This window comes from Dromaius novaehollandiae, chromosome 13 (assembly GCF_036370855.1).
Source record: "Dromaius novaehollandiae isolate bDroNov1 chromosome 13, bDroNov1.hap1, whole genome shotgun sequence".
Lineage (NCBI taxonomy): Eukaryota > Metazoa > Chordata > Aves > Casuariiformes > Dromaiidae > Dromaius > Dromaius novaehollandiae.
The window spans coordinates 8,476,138-8,498,807 of record NC_088110.1 but is presented as its reverse complement, the minus strand read 5'-3'; the positions used below and the strand labels follow the sequence as shown (position 1 = coordinate 8,498,807).

Here is a 22,670-nt window from a genome sequence, read left to right as displayed (position 1 = left end):
AAACAACTGAACCACTAAACACATTGTCAAAATAAACCCCTGCAAATGTATATTGTTCTGGCTCCTGTCCTGCTTTTCAGAGAGAAGCTAACCAAATAGCAAGTTTGCTTTCTGAAATTCTTTCCAGTAGTACTAACTATACTATCCTGTTGTTTTCATGGATATTAGGCCATGATCTCTGCCTTCTCTCTCCAAGTATAAATAACATTATGGATGCTTACTGGAGGACCACAGTGAATGGCTGTCAAAAGAATACATGTGTCTATCTTGTATTGTTGGGCTGTCTTCAACTTATATTTCCTGTGTAGATAAGAAGCCCATATCAGTATAGATATATAGATTAGAATAGAGTCCGTTTTCAGAACTATTTCTATCAAGATTGAATGGTATTTCTAGAAGAGTCTTTTACTGAGATTTACTGCACTGTACTGTCATTGATTTTTTGAGAAGCATATTTACTGGCTCCCATGCCTTCAGATAATCAGCTGAAAATTGACAGTTTCTGTCTCTGGCTCTTATGATCTATGCAAATTAGACAGCAGGGTTTTTGTTTTTTTTTTCCTAGAAGACTGAAGCAAGTCTCTCTTGGCATTTATGAATAAAATGACAAATGTGATGGTTGTTCAGGATTTTTGACATGTATATTGTGAACATCATTGAGAAATATAGAGAGAGCTCAGGAAGGAGGAAAAAAAAATATTGTCTTTGTTAATGTATGGGGAACTGAGCCCAGAAAAATTAAGTAACTTGCCTAAAGTCACACAAGAACCTTGTGGCAGATCGAACTCCCATCTTTTGAGACCCAAGGCTAAGCCTTACTTAGAAGATTATCTTGACTCTCAAGAATAGGAAAAAAACCAAAAAACCCCAAACCCACACACATGGGTGTCCTTTACATTCAGGCATGGAATTCCTATTAATGTCAGTGGGAGTTCCATGTGCTGAACATAACAAGAATATGCTTTTAAGTATGTATACAATAATTATTTGTGATTATGTGGTACACCAAAGAGTTTAATTTGACTGTACTTAGAAAATATATTACAGCCAAATTCTACCTCTCCCTGCTAGAAGAGCAGACTGCAGCTTAAGTGAAACCAAATCTGTGCAGGGATTGAAAATTATACTGCTCTGAGGTCTGGAGCTTGCTATATTCAGGCTTGAACCCATGCCAAAAAAAATTCTTTTAACCAAGGGACCAAATAGGTTGATAATTTTCAGCTCTTTACGTGTGACCAAAGATAGAAACAAATAGTATGCACCATTGCAGAGTTTTCCAGTTATGTTACACACTTCTTTTGCGAGCTGTTCCAGTGCCATTTGCCTAACCCATCTCGCTGGTTGTCCTTGGTTGAATCCAGATGCAATTTAAGAGTTGTTTGTGCGAGGATGACTAATGATAGCAGCTCATAGATAACTGGCCACAAAAAAGAGCCTCAGTCTCATCATATGATGTAGAATTTCTCATTTTGTCAGCCCCCAAGAGGTGACTGTCAAAATAGTGGGCTTGATCCTGCAGTCTGTTAAGCGGTGCTGCTTCTGATCCAGCAAAGGACACAGCAATGGGAAATGTTAAACACATGAGCAGTTTCAATTAAAATGAACGGGACACGTGCTTTGAGTTAAAAGTATGTGAGGCACATTGCGGGATAGGGGCGGAAGGGACAGCTCGTTTGTGGAGCCCACTCCGAGGAGCCGGGCTGATTTGTAAGCAGTAGTGGGCTGGTGAAAATGCACTCAGAACCAGCCAGCTGGTCTGAGCAAAGGTCCAGCAGTCTGGTGAGAAAAGCTTAGAGTGAAACTTTACCCCTTCTTTGAAAGTTTTACTGGACTGTCTCCTGGATTTGTAGTTGGATTAACTACAGTTATCTCCAACTGTAGTTGGAGATAAAATTGGATGTCACGCTCTTAAACCAGTTTTCTCTCTGTAGATCTTGAAGTGCTTTACAAGGGGAAGTCAGCATTACCGTCCTTGTTTGTGCTGGAAAAGTGAGACGCTGAAAAAGGAAAGGACTTGCCCCCATCCATTTCATTTGGTTCAGAGTCACTGTGTGTTTAAAACCTTGGGCTTTATGTCCAGAGAGTTTCTAAAGGAATACACAGCGTTAAATTAACTTTATAAAAGACATGTAGGTGGGGCGAATTTTTGCAAATGCACTAAATGCTTTTTTCATTAAAATGTTTGAAAATCGTAAATGAGATGTGGATTTAGTTACTGGACAAAATTTCTCTTGGGTTTTACATAATGACAGATCACCGCAAGAACATTCAAATTCCATCTTAGTGAAATTTCTTCTGGATCTTAACAACATCTTCAGAACTTAATACTGCTTTGATTTCCTCCTAGAGTCTGTATGACTTACTCCCTAGTGCTTATAATTAGAAATTCAGATCTAGTCATGCTTCTTGAAGGGATACACCCGTTATGAAAGCATAATTATTGGGATGGCAAATTATAAAATTAGCATTTAGCATCTGTTTTTAAAATACTCTTTTCACTGTCATGTAAGAAGACCATTTTATTGTCCTTTTGGTGTAGCAGGAGATAACTTTCCTGCTCTAATATATGTATTGCAAAAGTTGGCTAACAATGTTTCCCTTCATTCCATAGCCCGTTAAGAGTACAATTCATTATGTACTGTAAGGCCTTTTTAGAACTGACAGCTGCACTGTAATTATCTTCACACAGATATTTGTAATCGGACTTGAAACTTGGATAATTGAGCTAATGTGTTTTCATCCATGAGGTTTTATGTTGAGCTCTCTGAATGTAATTATGCTTTAGAAACACCAGCCATTTTTTGGCAATCAGTTCTTTCTTGATAAATTTAGCTTCTTTGGTGAGTGGCTGTGCAGGAATAGACACACCAGAAAGTTGTTTGTCAGGAGTAAAAAGAAAGGGGATTTCTTCTGGACTAGTTGTTGAGTAGTTAGCAAGTGATGGTGCTTTCAGATTCCAAAGAAGAATGATTCAAAAATGGAAGTGATCAAACCAAGCTGATGGTTCAATAAAAGCATTCTGCTGTATGTAAAAATGAGACTGCAAACAAACTTCTAAATGAGGCATTTGTACTTTTCTTTTTCTGAGAGAAAGATAATGAACCCATATTGATGTTTCTCTTCATCTATTTTTAACGCTAAAGATGTTCCTTGTATCTTTAAATATCCAATTTCTCTCCTACGTTTCCTCTTTCTTTTTATTTTTGATTGTTTTTGCTCATGTCCTTTCATGACCAAGAAGGTTTGAGGTTATTTCTGCATTCAAAACTCAGCACCAAGTCTTTGACTTGGGGAAGCGCACTGGCTTTTCTGGGGCTATACTTTATCAACCTGGCCCTTCTCTCGAAACTTGTTTTTTTGCTGTGTTAGTGTTGAATTAACACTATTGTGTTAATTCAAGATCAGCAACAGAACCGACAGATAGAGGAGTGGCGCCTGTCCGTATCAGAGGGCCCATCATTGGAAGCCATTAGATCTGGTGAATTTACACCAGAGAGAAATATTAAGAAAAAATCCTACTAACTTTTTTGTTACAAAAAAACAAATTGAATGTTTCTTCTCAGTGTTAAACTCATTGATTATCTATCTCTGTGCGAATGTCCTGTTCTGTTAAATTAATTCAGCTGGAAAAGCCTCTTAGTTTCCTCGGGAGAATCCCTGGTTTGCTAACAGCTAGTCCTCTGCTGAGAAGCCGTGCTCAGGCTGGAAAAAAGGGGTGTTCCTCTACCATTAATATTTCTTAGAAGCAAAATATTAATACCTGGAATGAGGACTTTCTCAGTAACATGAGTTCTGTAAGGAGCGATGAATACTTAAATGTCACCTGTTCTTTCTCTTTTTTGTGGGCCCATTAGTGTCTCTGGATGTTCTGAATTCCCACCAGTCTCCCACTGGAGACCTGTAACGTGTTCTGGTGTGCACCATACATGTGTGGCCTTAACCACATGTTTCTGAGTATTTCTACTGCAAATATTTCTGGCAATCTGTTAAAGTTGCTCTTTTTAATATACTTTGTTGTATTAGCTCTTTGATAAAATAGGACGTGAAAAACATGAAGATTAACACTGTTAAATCCTTCAGCCCTAGAAAAAACAACTGTAGTCTTCGGGTAAGCAAGTCACAAACAAATCTTGGTATGGCATATGCTGGCTGCTTGGATGCTACCCAGAAAGCCTTTGTTTTTCTCTTTGAAGAAAAATATCACAGTTTCAGTTTTCTTACTGGATTAAAATAGCTATTCCAGTAGAAATTCTGCACACCAGAAGCCCTTCAGAAGTCATTTGGACTCACACAGGCTATTTCCCCACTAAATATAATTAATTTGCTATAAAGGAGAATATCTTTTGTATTATTATTTCTCTTCCCTCTTTAAAATACTTTCTTTAAAATTCACCATGATTTTTAACTGAAACTGATTTAAAATATTTCAGTAAAAAACTTTTTGGCAAAATGGGAAACTGAAAATTATGTTCTTGTTTATTTTTCATGAAAAAAGGGAGGAAGTTTGAGAAATGTGAGATGAAAGTTTTTGTGCAGAAACTGCTGAGCGGTCTTAGTTATGCAACATAGCTGCAGAATCATGCGACTAGTAAAACTGTAGTGCATCGTGCAGAAAAGATGATTTCCTTGGTAAAAAAGAGACATGCTGATTGGTGTACCAGGAGAGAGAAAAAGTTAAATAGTTTTTATTCTTGATTCTTGACACTGAATTTCTTGAGGGAGGTGAAACCACTAGTGTACAAGCTGTTGGGTGGAAAGCAAAGCTGTGTCAACAGTTGTAGGTAGTTCTTTAAGGAATTTAAATTCAGATAATGTTCAACGGACAGGTTTCAAGGGAAGCATAAATTGCCCCAATCTTGCGGCAGGCCTGCTGGAAGATGAAAATTCCTTTGGGGGTAATTAGAGGCACAGCTATAAAACACACATTTTGTAACATATACTGTAGTTGTCTAGTGCTACTAATTTGGCAAGAGGTTGATACCATATTAGCTGCCCAGAAAAGGGCTGTGAGAAGGCAGTTTCAATCACAGTTCAGAACTTGTTGAAGAATGTCTGTTTTGATTCCTACCAGATCAGTGCCTCAGGAATTTGGGTGTTATAACTGTGAAGAAATAACTAGAAAGCAGCAGGAGGTTCAAGCTGCCTAGTAGCTGGTAGCTCCTTGGCCGGAAGCGTGATAGATGGGCAAGTGGTGAGTGACCTGAGAAGACTTGTTTGACCAAATCAGGGCTGTCAGTTTGCTAGAACTTCCAGCCGCAGCGTAGGACCACAAGTAAATGAATCCTATAATAAAAATGTTGCTGTTGGTATTTAAAAGATCAGCATAAGCATTAAGTGGTTACTTATGTATCTTCCTGACCTCGATCTTGGTATATATCCAGTCTGACGACCACGTTCGTTCAGTTCCAAAACGCGCAGCAGAGCAGATTGTTGTGGAGGAAGCCGAGTATTAAAAACGTAACAAAATGCGAAAGCAGCAGAGTTATAAAACCATAAGATGTTCTGCACCCCTTGTGCAGTCTCCTAAGCTTCCTGGTGCCTGGACATTGATTTGCATTAATTCAGGCCTCTTTGGCTGCGAGATGTAAATCATCCTGATGTGATGGGTGTCCATACTTATTTTTGACTCGCAAAGTGTGTGTCACGCACGTGTTGCGTCTGGCCTTCCTTGGCAGCATTGGGGAGTACTTGTTAAACTGCCGAGACAAGTGGTTTGCTGAGAAAGACCCACACAGAACAAAAGGAAAATACAGGGAAAGACTGTAAAGTTAGCAAGTTAGACCTCACCACCAGAAACAAAATCATTTGAAAGGACAGTGGGAGTAAAGGCTTCTGCTCTTTGCCTGTTGAAGTAAAAAGAGAGTGGATGATCAGCTTGTATAAACATGAGGTGCAGCTGAAAGAAAGCGAGGAGGTTAGATTCTTGCCGAGGCAGGAGCTGCCAGTAGCCTCGTGCAGAAAGCTGCAGCGTTGGCCCAGCACAGCTTGGAGAGCAGGGCGCGAGGGGAGAGCGCTTGCTAAGGGCTGTCTGGGAAGCGCCTGTTCCGCAAAGTGCCGAGTGCCTGAGGTCCCGTTAAATATAATCATGGTGCGTAAGTATTCTGCTGAAAGGGAAGGTTTGGTTTATGAAGGTGTGGGATTATAGCACAAGGCTCCGAGAAGGTGTCATCAATGGATGTTTTGTTTGCTTGTCTTTTTATGCCCTTGTTTGGCTGAATTTCTTTTAGTTACAAAGAGAATCCTGCCTTTGAAGCTGGCTGACAGATAGTGCTGTGTCTATTTAGAGGTCTGGCTAGGTTTCAAATTAGGGTGGAAGCGTGAGAAGTGAGACGTGTTAAAGAGCTGTGAGGTGACCACCAGGTTGTCACTGAGCAGCCTCTCCTCATACAGGCTGTAGGCAGTAGTTCTTGTCAGGAGGATGGAAAGCAGCTACGGACATGGTAGTGACAGCCTACGTACAGAGACTCTTGCAGTCATGGTAGAAAAAATATTTCAGTAGGGAAAGAAAGGCGAGACTACAAATTGTTCTCTGTTTTATGAATATTTGATCTTGAATTCACAAATCTGAAGAAATTCCACTGAGTTTAGGAAAGTTACAGAGGGTATTATTAAGACAAAATCTGGGCTCTCTAGGATTTAGTCTTTCTGCCTTTTGAGCTGGAAAATCATCTACTATAAAATCGTTTGTGCTGACCATAAGGTCAGTATTTCTCTAAACGTCTATTAAGGACAAAATATTCTGTGTGAACAGAGATTAGTATTTCGGTGTCTCCTTTAAAGCTGGTTAGCTAATGAGGAGTGTATGGCTTATCGGCTGCCAGGGCTCTTTAGGGCCTGCTAAATTTTGAGGCTGGCATTGTTAAGAGCATGACCCCTGAGCAAAGGAAAATCCTAGAGTTTTTGAGTCTTTATTGAACTGACCTAATCTTCCTCAGAACCAGTTATATTTAACGAAGGATGATTTGGGTGTTTCCTTCGTGCTCGCAGGCATCTGGAAAGAACATAGGTCCTAGGACAGATCAAGGAACAGGAAGACCAGCATGGAGAACTTTTCAGTTATACATTGAATGGCATATTTATAGCCTGCAATGACCAGTATGCTTTGGCCCTAGGCTGGTTCCCGAGATAAATTTGGGTGAAATCCCTTTGGGGAGAAAGAATGAGCCAAGAGATTTCCTGTTCATCCTTGCTAAGGTAGTACGTTACTGAAACCTGGCTGGACTAGTTAAACCTGAGAGAACTTCCAGCATCTTCAGCTGCTAAGCCATGAGGAGTGTAGTATTCCTCCTACTGGCCAATGGAGACAACTGACTTTCAAAACTGGCTACGGTTCCTTCTGATATAGCTGAACACTTAAGCATTTGTTCATGTTCCATTGCCTTCAAGGAGGTGTACAAAGAATATTCTCTAATAGGCCAGAGTAGATAATCTCTGTTGTTCAAAATGTAGTTCAGAGCTGGTCTGAACTTTGCAAAGTAGGCTAGACCACAGTACGTGTGTGGTAGAGTGACATTCAGACCTAATCTAATTCCACACCTAATGTTTATGGTCCTGCCACATCTCTGAGTAGTTTTCCTCTATGCATATACCATTTAGCTATCCCAAGAAAATAAAAAGAAGTAGTAAGATTTCCTGAAGATGTCATGTTTCTTCAGTTGCTGTATTTGCCTTGGTCATATGAACTCAATTTTTAGTGCAGTATGAATAATTATTCCTCAGTTCTGTTGAAACCAAAGGAAGGAAATACAATTTGGCTAATTCACAGTGTATGTCTGGAGAGCAAGAATAAATTGTGCATTTGTTATTATTTTGATCTGGTTTGCCCCATGTCATAAATCTTACATCATCTGATGCTGTAGAATATGCATCTGCCTGAACCATTCCTTGTGACTATGTCGGCTAAATTACAGTCTAAACTGGGAAGAATGGGGGTTAACTGAAGAGAGAAACGGATTCTTTCATCTAAGGTTCTAGCAAGTTTTGCTCCTTTAAAATTCAATGAGTTTTGAGGATACTTCAGCATTTAATAGTCCCAGGCCCAAAATAGTTCTACATAGCAAAGCTGTAGGTTTCATACCGCTTTCACAATATTGTGTCTTTTTGTGTTTCAATCCACCTATAGGATATTACCAGCTTGCTTCATACCATCTATGAGGTAGTTGATGCATCAGTAAACCATTCTCCTAGTTCCAGCAAAACTCTGCGAGTGAAACTTACTGTGGCACCAGACAGCAGCCAGAAGAAAAAGAGTATCTTGTTAAATCATTCTGGTAAGCATGTGCAATCAGCTGTTCGAAAAAAGATTTTGAACATCTTTAAGGAGCCCTTAAAGATCCATCTCCTTATTTTGTCAATACAAATAAATACATATGTTAGTCAAGGCAGGTAATTCTGTGGGCTTTTTAGTCCCCATGAACCTATTTAAGATCTCAGGTGCAAAATTGCCTATCCTCCTTTCAGTGTCTCTTAAATGAATTAAGGTCCCCATCCTGACTGACTGTTTCTTCCTGGCAGCAGTGACACCCCATGTGTTGTGTGATTGCGTGTGCATGCTGCAAGGCAAATAAAGTTTTTTTCTATTTGTACTGCTTTAAGTCTACTGGTGTAGTTACAGCCTTCAGTTATAATTGCATAAAAATGCTTTATGCATGTGCATAGCTATCACTACTGCTGGCTAAGAGTAAATAGTTCAATGTAAATAACTGTTTATCACTGTAGCTGTTTCTAAGCTAGAACCTCAGTAAGGATAAAATACCATAAAATTTATACATCTGATTTAAATTCTTGCACTCTGCTAGAACTTTTAAGAAATCAAGTAGGAGAAGGAGAAAAATCATTTGCCCCTTCACTTCAAATTTTGCAATGTGTGGAATCTGGACAGGTCTTTCAGTTAGGTATCAAATACCTGGTAATGAAATGATCATGGCTAATGCATTCTGATCGATTTTAAGTAGAAATACTGGGCCGAGCACTGTTACCAGACACACACAGGAATTTGGATGGTGTCGTAGGCTGCAACTGTCTGTAATGTGATATGTTAGCAATGATGCATCTATTACCAAGGTTGGTCTATGCATAAAAATTGCACCAGTTTTTCAGTACTGCAGAGTCTGCCATATATACTGTTATAAAGTGGCTTATACTATGATGGCTTATTCACCTTGTGTTCACTCTAATAATAGTTGTATCAGCATGATCACTTCAGTAGATAAAGTAGTGCTAAATTAAAATAGTGAAAGTACCTAAAGTAATACTTTAGTAGAAAAAATGTGGGCACCTTATCCAAAAGGAGACCATCAGTATCCGAGTTTTAATATATGCATCCACTCAGTCCAGTGCAGCTACAAGCAAGTTTGCACTGTTGGGAAGCTGCATGATGCATTAGTACGGTATTGAGCTCCAAACTAACAAGCCCTCCCGAGGGCTCCCAAGTGTGAATGTGGCCCAGTCTAACCTACCACATGGCTTTCAGCCTAACCTTGACTCACATGCCACAGCCAAGGTTATGTCTGCATAAAATCTGTTCTGTGGACAAAAGCACTTTTGAGGAGGTTAAACTTAATAATGTATTACATCCTGACCTACAGACAAGAAAGGGTGTGTTTACAGTGTAGCATGTTAGTTAGACAGACTAACAACAACAGTCATGGGAGAATAACGTCGTTTTTCTTGGTGGCAGATTTGCAGAGTGCCAGGCACAGAGCTGAAAGCAAAGCCAATGAAGAAGTAAGAAGCTCTGAAAAGAAGCAGAGGGCTTCTGTCAGGTAAGAGCAGAGAACTCTGTCTCCTGAGAGACAGGGCTAGCTTTGATGAAACCTCACCTACTGAGTTTTTTCTTTACTTTCCTTTTTTTATTATTATGTTAGGACAGAGGAATTATATGATTTTTCACTGTGCAACAGGCAGCAGATTCCATGGGTGGATGCTCTGTACAAAAAAGGCAACAATAACATTTTAATTGCATTTAGGTTTTTGATTTAAAAAAATCTAATCTGTAGTTTCCACTATTCACAGTTTTTCTTCTTCTTTTGGCTCTTTGGGAGGACACGCACCATCCTTTTAGATGCCATCTGCAATACTGTACCTATTAACAGAGTTTAATGCAGGATGGTGTACCTTTCAGCTAGAAGTGTCCTAAAATCTTTTTATCTTCATAGAGACTGGTTCCTGCCCATCTCTGTGCTCCTCTCAGCCCATCATCTTCACTGATTAACTCAATTAGCTCCAAGCTTTATTAACCCTCTCCATCTTTTTTATTGAGTCCTAACCAGACCTGCCTCTTTTCTGCTGCCCTTCCTCCTAAAGGTGCTGGCTACAATATCTAGCAAAAGGAAGGAGGAAGGCAGCTCTTGGCAGAGCAGCAGGCAGAATCAGCATCTCAGCAAGTGCCCTGCGTAGGGTCCGTCCCGCAGAGCAGGCGAGGGCAGAGCTTCAGCACACCGCCTGCGCCGTGCTCGCCTCCCACCGAGGCGGCTGCGGTGCAGAGCAGCTGTAGGGGAGTTCACGTCCACTTTCAGAGTGTGCTCGTCTCCTTGGTATGAGAAGTAAACTCACCTCTTTCTTACTTCACAGTGACTTTGCAGAGCAGTTACCTCAGCTGACCCCCATCGCCAGAAAGCCCGCTTCCCCACTGTCTCAGCGTCTTTAGGACAACTTTACCCTTAGGGGATTAGTCATGAGGTAACACCCAGCTAGAAATTAGCTGCTTGTTTAGAACTTCTACCTTTATTGTAAACTTGAAGGAAAATTTGGATCATTCCTGGTTTTTGCTTTTTTTTTTTTTTTAAGTTTCCAAATATATTTCACCACTAGAAAAAAATACATCTGTTGTCTGTAATGGAATTCTGCCTGTATGACTCAGAACGCATCTATTTCCCATCAAGTACAAGCCCAGTACTTTTTTGCACAGATGCAGATACACTTGCAGCCATCTAGAGATTAGATTAAAAAAAAAAAGGAGTTCAGGTCTTCCCTAACAGAATGTCCAACATTATTTTGGATGCCAATCCAGAATAGGCCTTATTGCTCTGAAGTGTGTTATTGTGCCATTTGCAAGGTTAGCAAGAGCACATACCCTGAGAATACCCTATTATCATGAGTTCCATCTATATTTTAGATATTACCTCTGCTGAATATGTGGTAGTCATTTGCAATGTATCTTTCAAGTATTTTTTTATTTTTACAGCTAACAATAATGCTCCTCTCTCAGTTGAGTGTAGGTGTGCTATTCCTTTTTTGAATTTGTTGGTTTAATGGGTAGAAAAACAAAACAAAAGCTGGAAATTCTGTTACATTCCAATGTACATCAGTTGGTCTACACAGTTTATCTCTGTATGAGTATATAGGTTTGGTTTAGTCTAAGATTTCATGCTAAGGAAAAGGGAGATGTTTGCACAAATGACACAGTAATGGCATTGAATCATTAGTTGTATTTGTTTCTTCAGCTGCAAATTAAAAAAATCCAGTTTAGGCCTTCTGTGGATTTAGAAAAATTTGTCCAAACAAATGTATTTATTTTAGTAAATTTATCAGGAGGAGGAGCATTCAGTTTTATTAAAAATGACAACAAAAGCTATGCCTCCCTTTCCTGGACAGAGTAAAAATGCCAGTGAATTATCCTAGTGAGTGAATCCCAGTAAGATCAAATTTCAGATTATAAAATGCCTTCTAACCTTTTATTAACAACTCTTTGCAAAATGTTTTCCTACTTAAAGAATATTCTATGTTTCTCCTTGCTGGCCTGAATGTGGTGCTCAGATTTCCTGTGCCCATTAGCTAAGGTTTGCACTTTGTGAATTTAATGGACTGGGATTTTTTTGATAATTTATAGCAAAAATCCCCTTCCAGTTCAAAGTCCTTCCGCCATCCACCTTAAAACCATGTTTTTGTAAATCTGGTTGTTTTGTGAATGTTAGCCATTTCCACTTAAATTTGCAGCCATAGATGCATCAAACATTGAGGCAGAGTCTTGGCTCGGCCCCATTTGCCCTCTTTATCCCTTCCTAGGCTCATCCCTTCCTAGCCTTCCTAGGCTTCCTAGGCAGGACAAACCTGAATCTTGAGCTGGGCAGATCAATATCAGGCAACTGTCAGCATCTGACAGTTTTTGCTATATCTCATTAAATGTGGCCAGGACAAGGAACCGGGCCACTGCGCATGTGTCTGGATGTCTGTGCACTCTGGCCAAACCGCCAAGCCCCTTCAAGGCTCCCTATGGCTCAGCAGTAGCTCCAGGTGTTAATGCAGGGGCTTCCCCTTGAGAGCAGCCACGAAGACGTGTGTGAAGTGCACATGCTTTGCAAATTCAGTCACTTAGGAATTCTAGGCAAGATGTGATTAATATTCAAGATAAAATGGATAGAGATGGTTTTATCCCTAAGGTGGGAGATAGATGGTGGGTGGGATTTTTCATCCCCTGGAAGCTACAGGAAAGAGTTTTCATCCATAGGGCTAATACAAGTATCAAGATCAAGTAAGCAGATTTATAGCTGTCTTGCTCAGCATATGTATTATAAAATTGATGGTGGAAGAGCACTGGCAGGCAACTTTGTGGATGGTGTGGGAATTTTAGAAAGGGCTTTCATACACTTCACAAATACTTAAGCAGGTATCTTTTCTATTGGAAAAAAGACAAGAAAGAAACCAGCAAGCAACAATGTATATTCCCATGTATATGCAAGAAAAGCATTTGGGAGCTGGATGCTGGAAGCCTCATTTCTCAAAAGTACTTTAAGTTCTCTCTGACAGTAGAGCACATCTCTCATCAGTGTGTAATTGCTTCACGGTGTATATTTGCATTGTTGAACGTCATCTTGCGTGTAAGAAGGTTATTAGCACGCAGGGCTGTGGCAGTACTTGTGTAGTTTTTCTTCACTGTCTTGATGAGAGATGGAATTGATTACAATAACAAAGAAAAACGGGATCCCTCTTAACTCAGTTTTCGACAGATACTACTGTATACAGTGTTGCTTCATCGTGCTAGATCAAACCCAGTGATGCTTTTTCTGGGTTAGCTATGCATTGTCTTTAACAAGTGTGCAACTCCCGCTGGTTTCTGTAGGCAACTCAAGCATGGCAACCTTCAGTTAGTTAGGTTCCAGCCCTAAGATCTTTAAGTTGACTTGCTAAAGTGTACGATCCTATAAAGGTGTGTCTGAAGCAGGAAAGTACAAGAGTTGGCTATCTACTTAAAAATAAAAAATGTCTGGACAGTCCCTCTTTTTTGACAGTACCCCATGTCACTTCTGGTGTTCAAAGCTGACTGCAGAGTCTTTAAAGCTTCACTGCTTTCCAGACAGGCTCTCCTCCATTCAGGGAAATCTACCCATATCAAAGTGGAGCAAACATGATCTTCCATGTAGGTTAAGTCTTGTGACTTTTATCAAAGAAACTGTAGATCTATGGCTGACAGAGACACTAGGGACTCAGTTCTGTAATGTCCTAAACCCTCTGACCCTAGACCAGGAAAGCAGTCTGTGCCAAAACTCAGTGGGATTATCAGCCTCTGGAAATCTGCAAATGTGTTAATAGACTAAAAACAGTATATCTGGCATTTTATGGAATGGAACCTGTGTTTAGCAACTGGTGTAAAATGCAAGGCCAAATTCTGGTCTTTCAGTGCATTTGCATAGAGCGTATAAAAGCAAAGCCTTTCAAAAGTCTTTGTGGTCTTGAAGATTGAAGTATCTGAATGACAGGCAGTGATTTAATCAAGAGTTTTCTCCTTAGCCCTTTTGTTACATTGAAGACGCTAATATCTGCAGATATCCATTTAAATTGCTGAATTAAAATGTTCAGAATTATTGGCTACAATTTTGTAAACCTCTGGCTGATTTTTTTTCTGCCTCACAAATGAATGGTATTTCAGATATTCATTCTCAGGAAATAGTTCTGCTATAAATAAAATTGCAAAGCTGAGCAGGAAAAGGAGTCAAGTTGCTGAAGCCAGGGGCTGATCTGACCTTTTTAATTGTATTTTGGAAAGCAGCAGTTACCTCCAGCTATTCTACCGACACTTTTTCTCCTCAGGTTCTCTCTAGTTATACACCTGTACTGTTGCTTGTCCTTCTGAAGCAGATATATATGGATGTTATTCTGACATGAGCTTGCCCCAGTGCTTCCTGACAGCAGTGGGAGCAGTTGTATCAAACAGCAGGTTTTCTTTGGCATGTCTAGACTGAGAGCCAGCTGAATGGTTTGGCCCTAAGACAGAATGTAATAAACCCTTGGAGCATTTTCATTTGTTTTTGCATGATTGATGCAATTTGAAAGCATCCTTTGCTTTGCAATGTCGGGGTCAATTTATACGAGGGGAAAGAACAGTCAGTTCTGGCCTATCGACTTAGCAAATCCGGTCATCCAGAATTTCAAGTGCTTGTTGTTTCTTTGTGAGCAACTCCTGTCACTTCAAAGGGCACATTAGTTGTTGTTTTGCAGATGGTGATAACAATTTTAAAGAAGTTCTGCTGAATTGTAACTTTGCTTCCTTCTGACAGATATCACCAGAGTGAGAACAATGCAGAGCCAAGTGGGTGCTATCGTCACTGTGTTGATGAGAACATTGAAAGGAGAAACCACTATTTGGACCTTGCAGGAATAGAAAACTACACATCAAAGTTCGGGCCAGGTAATTTGGTAATTTATGGTTCAACCTTTTAGCCTTTTTTTTCTTCACTTGCATGTTCCAGATCAGGGGCAATGAATTTTGAATCTGTGTGACTTGTCTGTAGCAACTTACTGGAAGCAGTAGGACCAAATACTACAAGGTAATTACTGGTGAAGGTGGAATCACAATGGAGTGGTTAGTGTGCTTTGGAGTACTTGTTTGTGTAGCTAAACTTGGAGGTGAGCCTAGGAGACCAATCTTTACATCTAATCCATGAAGTTTAGCCTATTTGTAAAGCTAGGACTGATTTTTTGGATGGCAGGGGTCATTCCTGAGTTGAACCGGCCCATACTTTGGGTTTAGTAGCCACTGCTGACCCAGAAATCAGAGAATGTGGGTTTATACCTGGAAATTTAACATCTGTCCCAAAATTCAAGGGATCTGGATTTCCTTCCTTTCCCTGTCCTCTGCCAAGTTTTACTATTCCACTCAGTTATTTTGGTGAATTTCAGATAGATGATAACCAAGAAAAGATAATCTAAAGACTTATATATGTGTGTGTGTGTGTGTGTGTATGTTATTTACTAATCAGAATTATTAAATGTAATTAAACTAGACAGCTATAATTGCATTCACTTCCTTAGGAAAAATTCACTCTGCCAATGATGCTATCCCTGCCAACTGCATGCTGCTAATTAAAACTTTGAAATACTAGATGACTAAGTCAGCTTGTTATTTCCTAGGATCTCCTCCAGCAGCTCAGAAGCAAGATCCACCAAGCAGAGTTGTGAATCAGACTCGATCCCGTTCTCATGAACCTGAAACCTTCCATGCTCACCATAGGAAATCTCAAGTGGTGGATCCAAGCTACATCAATCTGGCTGAGAGTTCCTATGCCAAGATCGCAGAAATCCAACAGAGGCTCCGGAACCAGGACTCAAACAAGCACTTTGTGAGGTCTCCCAAGGCCCAGGGCAAAAATGTTGCTTCTGTGCATCCTGGAAGGGCAGTAAGAAATAAACCTTTTCAAGGGGCGCCCATGCCAGTGGCTTCCCCAAGTGCACGGGTGGGCCAGAATCTTCCTTACCTCCCCTTGCAGTCTCAACAGGTTCACAAGAAGCACAAGCAGAGGGCAAAAGAGAGTCACCAAATGTGCAAAACTTTCCAGTCTCCAGGGACAGTTGTGGAAAAGGAGCATGTGAGAGACCTGCCCACAGTCATTTTATATGAAGGCCAAGTTGGACAAATGATACAGAGACATGAACACCACCACCACCATGAGCACCACCACCACTACCATCACTTCTACCAGACATAAAACAGATCCCACCAACATCCTCCAGGAATCATCCCATATGAAGGAAACACTTTCTCGTGACACCAGAATTAAGGCATTACTATGATTAATATTATTGATACTCCATTAATATTCAGCTAGCATATATTTTAGAGGTTATACGGAACTCTTGATACTTACCCTATTTATATGTTGTGGAACTGCATAGCTTGCTTAAACAACTTGTGGATTGATTTTTTTTAAGTGGCTTGTAAAACAGCAAACAGCCATAGCTTTTTGAGCTGTGATTTAATGCAAGTCGTCAACACACTTCTTTACAAGTACTACTTCCATTGTAGTAGAAAAGATACTTCAAACACTATTGCAGACATCTAGCTTACCAGTCTGCTGTATGTCGGCTGATCGCACACAAGCCTTTTATCAGGGGAGCAATGTTCGAAGGTTTGGACTCCAGAGATACTCAGAATAACAGAAAAACAAACAGCTGCTACCTCTAGTATTATTCAGATTTTATTTTCTTTTTATTGATTGTAATGTGCTACAGGGGGATTTAATATACTGCATTCATGTAGCCTGTTTGTGTTCACATCCTTTCAAACTATCTTAATAATTACAAGGAAATATTAGCTATACTTGTCAACAGAGCTACATTTGTACAACTTAAACTTTATTTTCTTTGAGATTCTTTACTGACATAAGTACAGTCTGTTATATACTGGGTAATATTTAAATACACTTCTTTTACTTTTGTTTATTTTACTGCTTACTCTCCGTTCTGTTTTGGAAAACCATTTGAAAAGAGGAGGATGTGAAATGGGGTTTTCAGAACCATCATTAGAATTTAGTGCTTGGGCCATAAGTATAATTCATTGGGGGTGTTGGGAAGGAGAGGGCTTGTTTTGGGGTTTTGTTTTGTTTAAATCCACAGTTCTTTGTTTTGCGAAAGAATTGAGGAAAATATACTTTCTCACTTTAAATGTTGGCAAATATATATAAAAATATAAATATAAATATATATATATAAATATGCACACTCTCAGGTACATTTTGTTGTGTTTTAGAAATTTGTGGTTTGAATATTAACATTATAATTTTTTTCCACAACGGTGACTTTTTAAGTATGTTATGATAGGCATATGCCATGGCATTTTCTTTGGTGCCTCCAGTTTAAATTTCCCCAGTTCCTACAAATTTATGCTTTTCCCATTTTAGAGACAATTCAACATGTGAAAAATATCATTCACAGTCATTCTGGCCTTTTCTACTTTCTTCCTATTAAAGGGCTTCCATTCCATGAAGGAGAATGAGACCATACTTGCCAGCCCTTAGTGGCTGCTGAGAAATTTGAAGGAAACTGGAAAAGTGAAAAGGAAGGGTCAGTACATTCAAGTTTTACTTTTTGTGGGGCCCAGATTTATAATACATTCAGTTGGGTTTTGTACAGATCACCATTTTGCAGGTAGAAAGTAACTTAAAAACACTCATGTTGCTTTTGGAACTTTAAAGTAGAGAACTCCTCACATAAAAGCATAATTGTGCTATCAAACATATTTGCTTTTGGTTTCAATTTCTTTTAAATGTTGTGGTATTTTGTCTATAGTATATATTGTAAAATGTAACTATCCCACATTATTATAAGACATTTATGACTAGGGTTTTTTTCTGACTAGAGTTTTGATCAGTTTGAAATGGGATATTACCCTACTGCTGAACAGTTGAAACTTTTAGAAGGATGTTGTCCTTTCTAAGGACATGGAGACATCGACTTCTAAAGAAAATAAATTTGAAAGCCTTGCCTTCTTGTGGAATTGGAATAGAATCACTGCTTCTTGGTAATTAGGTCCATCTCTTGTCTCTCCAAATCAGCAGTTGTTTAGACTTATTGTCTTCTTTAAAAAATCTGGTTTATTTTATTTTTTTTTTTAGCTGTCAGCAGTGTGTTCTGTTAAATCTTACATAATGTTTTTAAAATGTGTTTGATCTGTGTGACAACTATACTGTTCTGTTTATTTTTTAAATTCCTAAAGTCCAAAAATATTTATATTCAGAATTTTCTGTATTGAAAATATGAAAAAGCCACAAATTTGGTTAGTTACCACTGAGTTGTTCTAGTCTAAGCCTTTTTTTGCTGCTTGTGTATCATTCTTTTCAATGTATATATAATTATGGACTGCAAAAAAAAAAAAAAAAGGCATTTATATGTCTGGTAGAAGGAATAAGCTTATTTATATTATAGTGTTAACAAAGTCTGATGTATTCAAGTGACTTACATTATACCGCATGCAAACACACGAGTGTACATTCCACCTGCGACGGGATGCCATGCTATTTGTTCTGAAGATGAAATTAAAGCTGTTCTCTTTTCAGTAGAGCATATGCCAGAAAGGCCGAGAGGTGGGGCTTCTTTCTTAGTCCATTTTTTAATGCAGATCATTGCTGAAAACTAGAAAACGTTCTGCAAAACTAGAATGCTTTCAATAGCGTGGACTTTTCTAAGAAAGGGCAGCAAAGGGGCATAGATCGTCTCTGACCCAAAGATATTTTGCTAGAAAAGATAACAGCACCAGTAACAACATCCCACCTGCCTGAGAAGTGTGCAGTACTAGCTGTGCAAGTGAGCTTTGAAATACAACGCAGCTGAGCGTTGGTTACAACTTTGCGTTGATTTGTTTTGTTTTATTGTATTTGGAGATTCAACAGACAAAGTCTACCTTGCTTAGATTCTGTGGAATGCAAATGAATTTTAATATCGTGGCATCCCCATACTAAAACTTTACACCAGCCATGTATGAACATACAGTATTTAAATACTGTGTTGCATTTGTGTTACGTGCATTTAGTGTGAATAACATGTAGCACAGTTTCTTTTCACAGAACCCTAAGTTTCTGTATCTTTTAAAAATGTTTGCTTTTCAGTATTTTGTATAGTAAATATAGATGGTTTTGACTAAATGCTCTATTTATTTAACAGCAAAAACTGTGCCAAGAGAACCCCCTGTTAATTAAAGTTTTACTAGTTCAGAAAGTATATTTCCTTCTCCTTGTTGTGGATATCAGGGGCATATTGCAATTGCTGTCAGTGCTTACAGATCCCACTGATGAAACAGCTTGCATTAATGTTTTGGGGAACAGGATCAGGCCATAAGGTATGGACTGGGTGTGCTTTGGTTGTATATTTAAACTGTCAAGTTTCTAAGTTATATTTCTTGTCCCCTATTCTTAGAGCCATGTTGAGTTACCAATTTTTCAGCTTGGTGCTAATTCTGAAAACCTAAAAAAAAATAAAATTTGTTTCAGGCTGTTCAAAAATGTAGCTGTATAAAATAGATTAGTTTCTGGTTAAACAAAACATTTCATTTCCCAGAAAAAAAATTTTTTTTTGGAGTTGAGCATATTATTACTATTTAAAAATAAAATGGAATGGCATGAAGTCATTTCAAATAAAAAACCCAGCCTTTTCACTTTTTTTTCCTGGCCTTGTACAAGCAATTCAGCAAAATTAAGTTGATCCCAAAACTTGCACTTTTTTCTGAAGAAAATTTCAGCTGAAAAATTTTGCTCAGCTCTACAGCTACAATATTTGGAAAGCCAGGGTCTTGAAAACAAGGACGTCTAAACTTTTCTCACAGCTTTTTGACCACCTAGCATGAAGTAAACAAAGCTAAGGATAGCAGAGTAAAATCTTTGTCCCAGTGAAATCTCTGGCAAGACTCCCAGACTCCCACTGGCTTCAGGGTGCCTATAATTTCATTCCAGGAGAGTGAGTTTGAAGTCTACATAATGTGCAGACAGCGATTTCAGTATTTATATTTCTGCCTCTTAATGTTGATGGTTTTGTAGTAGCTAAAATTACGTAGAAGTTTATAAGAGATCAAGCTGGTAAGTTAATTAAGATCAACAGCAATTACTGGGCTTTATACTTGCTTCATTTTGGAGGATTTCAAGGCACTTCCACGTCTTTGAAACGCCATATAGTCATTACTGAAAAGGAGGACCCAGTTCTGCCCTCGGATGCTGAAGCAGAGGTTCTCCTGGCATATTGGCAGGCCACCCTGTAGGGCAAAACCAAATTAAAAAGCCACTTTGACCTCTCTTGTTGCCTTCCTACTCTAGTCATCATGAGCAGAGAACAGCAGTGTTGTTGGAGAAGTACCCTGAAGGGAACATATGGTTGTACTAAAATGTGTCCTCTGCCAGAAGTTAAGTATCGAATGCCACAAGATGGATTCTGATGGAGGTGATCTTTTGTGAGGGATAACTGCTGTGTAAACTCAACAAGTTGCTGCATAAGTGTATAGATATGATGAATGCTTGCTGTTCTCCACATGACATTGTGTACCTCAATTACTGAATGACAGGTTTCATTTGTGTTCCAGTTAGCAGGAGAGTGACTCCCTCGGGGCCTAGATTGCACTTGAGAAAATTCATCAAGCTAGAAAACAACTTTGCCAAAACATTCAACATGATTTTTGCCTCAAGTGTAGACAAGAATGTTCGTGTTTGGAAGTGTGTCAGCTAGTCAAGTCTCACCTTTAATTACCTTGATGTAATTCATCAAAAACTGAAAATATGTTTTCAAACATGACTTATCCACGGTTTCACTGGGAACGAAGTCATATTCCACATCATGATAGTTGTCAGACTTCTTCTTTTAAAACACACCCAAGAAGAAACATGTTTGAAAATCCATGAAATAAAAATTGAACTTAATATATTTTCTAAATAACTTCTGTGAGAAGATTTCTCTTCTTCTCTAATGCACCTAGCAGCAAAGCCAGCCTTGATTTAGCGCATAATGATTTATTTTCTCTGGATATTTGACAGCTGTTTGGTCGATTTGACTTGTGAAGGAATGTCTTTGAATTTTTTTGCCTTGTATACATTTAAAATGTGCTCAGAATGGGCTAAAAAGATAAGACTTAGAAAAGTAAATAACTTTATATAGAAATTATTCAGTAGACATTGAACTACCATCTCATTTGCAGTTTGGATCACAGTTATTAAATAATGAGGTTTCAATGACACTATAATTCACTTTTATATTTCTATATAATTCTAAACAATCCTACTGAGCTAAAATAATAGAAATTATATGATAAGGTCTTTTAATTTCTTTGCTTTAAAATAGCAGGAGTTGAGGACTACACAGATGGGTTATTGTGAGGGCTAGGGCTATGAACAAAGACTGGCAAGGGAGAGATAGAAAGATTTGAGAAGAGGAGGGGTAGCAAAGAACTGTTTACCTGAGGGGGGAAAAGACAGTCAGAAGACAAGAACATACTGTATGGAGAAGAAGCTGTATTCATAGTACTTTTTTGAATCTTTTATGGCACATTTATCACTCATAAAACTGTAACAATAGTTCATAAAATGTTTTTCTCTGGGAGAGCTTGAAAGACTTTCTAAAAGAGGTCAACACCTAGTGTGCAGCTGGAGAAGTGGAGGCACAAGGAAAGAAAGGTGCAGAAAATCACCAGTAGAGCTGTGGTGGAATGAAAAAGGATGCCTAGGTTTCCTGAGTCCAATCTCAGGGAATTTTTTTTCAGAAGCTGAGGTGTTTCTACAGATGTTTTTAATAGTCTGTAGAATATGCTTTGAAGGGTAGCGTGAGTTTCTCTTCTGTTTGATTACAAACACACATCAGTTGGCCAAGTGTTGCCCAAAGCTTAGATGTCTATTCTGATGTTTGAAAAGCTAAGCACTAACTATGCCTTGGAAATTTACTGACACTGAATATAACCTTGATATCACAAGAAATGTCAGACTGGACCGGATCGGTTGCCTAGTCAGTCTGGTATTCTGGGTCTGGGAGTAAGAAGTTCCAGAAGTTTTTAAGAATGTTGAAGACATAATGTTAAGGGACTTTGTAAATTTGGCAATGGGAGAACACTAATTTAACAGTACCAGGCATACTGATAATTATGTGCACTGTGCTCTCTGTTTTTTTACAACATGCTTATGAAGTAGGCTTCATGTCTTCCTTTGAGTGCCTAGTCCATATAGACAAAACAGCCTGTAATTACTACCAGCCGAGAGATGTACTGTTTTGGTGAGCCTGTACTTTGTGGATGAAGATACGGGGTTCAGATCCTTCTGGCGCTGAGTGCTTTACCTTGCACTTATCGTTCCCATTCTGTCCTGTTCATGAAGTATAGCACAGTGAGGCTTTGTGAATTTGCCAACGAAACACCTAACAAACTGGGCCAAATTTGTCTTCAGCTTCATAAGTGGAATTCTGTAGAGCCAGGAGAACCCCATGCATGTCTTTGAATTTGGGCCTTCAAATACGGTTTGCTATACAAGTTGTCGTTTTTTCTTGTACTAATTTCAGATATTTGATAAGCTCTTTTTATGGTTTACAAGTTTAAAAAGAAAAATAAAACTTTGTAGATTAAAACACTGTTTTGGAGCTTGTATCTTCTCTGTTCTCACTGGAGTTTTGTGAATCGCCTTTTTCCATGGGCTTTACCTTAAACCCTACAAAGTGACTTTGGAGTGGGTGTTTATAGTTCTTCACTTGCTTGTTCACAGGATAAGACTGTTGATAGACGAATAAAGTGCCACTTGAGGTTGTTAACAACCAGGACTGGTAATGCTAGTTCAACTAAGATAAACAGTGAAATGCCATGGCAATTAGCATTAGGGTCTCACTTGGCCAGTGCTGATTTTTAAAGTCGCAGATATAGTGCTTTATAGATACCCATGGCCATGGGATCTGGACCTATTTACTCCATCCTTGCTCTGAATGCTGTATGGACTCCTGTATGG

The 22,670-nt window shown here is 38.9% G+C and overlaps 1 protein-coding gene across 3 annotated transcripts in view; it reads left to right on the top strand.

Moving 5' to 3' along the window:
* Positions 1-22,304, top strand: part of NKD1 (NKD inhibitor of WNT signaling pathway 1) — a 115,333-nt gene extending 93,029 nt beyond the window's left edge. For all 3 annotated transcript variants that reach the window (XM_064519562.1, XM_064519561.1, XM_026102191.2), the window contains 4 exons: positions 8,123-8,270; positions 9,680-9,764; positions 14,496-14,626; positions 15,349-22,304. In XM_064519562.1, the coding sequence (XP_064375632.1) occupies positions 8,123-8,270; positions 9,680-9,764; positions 14,496-14,626; positions 15,349-15,923 (939 nt within the window). In that variant the 3' untranslated portion in view covers positions 15,924-22,304. The remainder of the gene's footprint in view (positions 1-8,122; positions 8,271-9,679; positions 9,765-14,495; positions 14,627-15,348) is intronic.
* Positions 22,305-22,670: the final 366 nt, after the last annotated feature.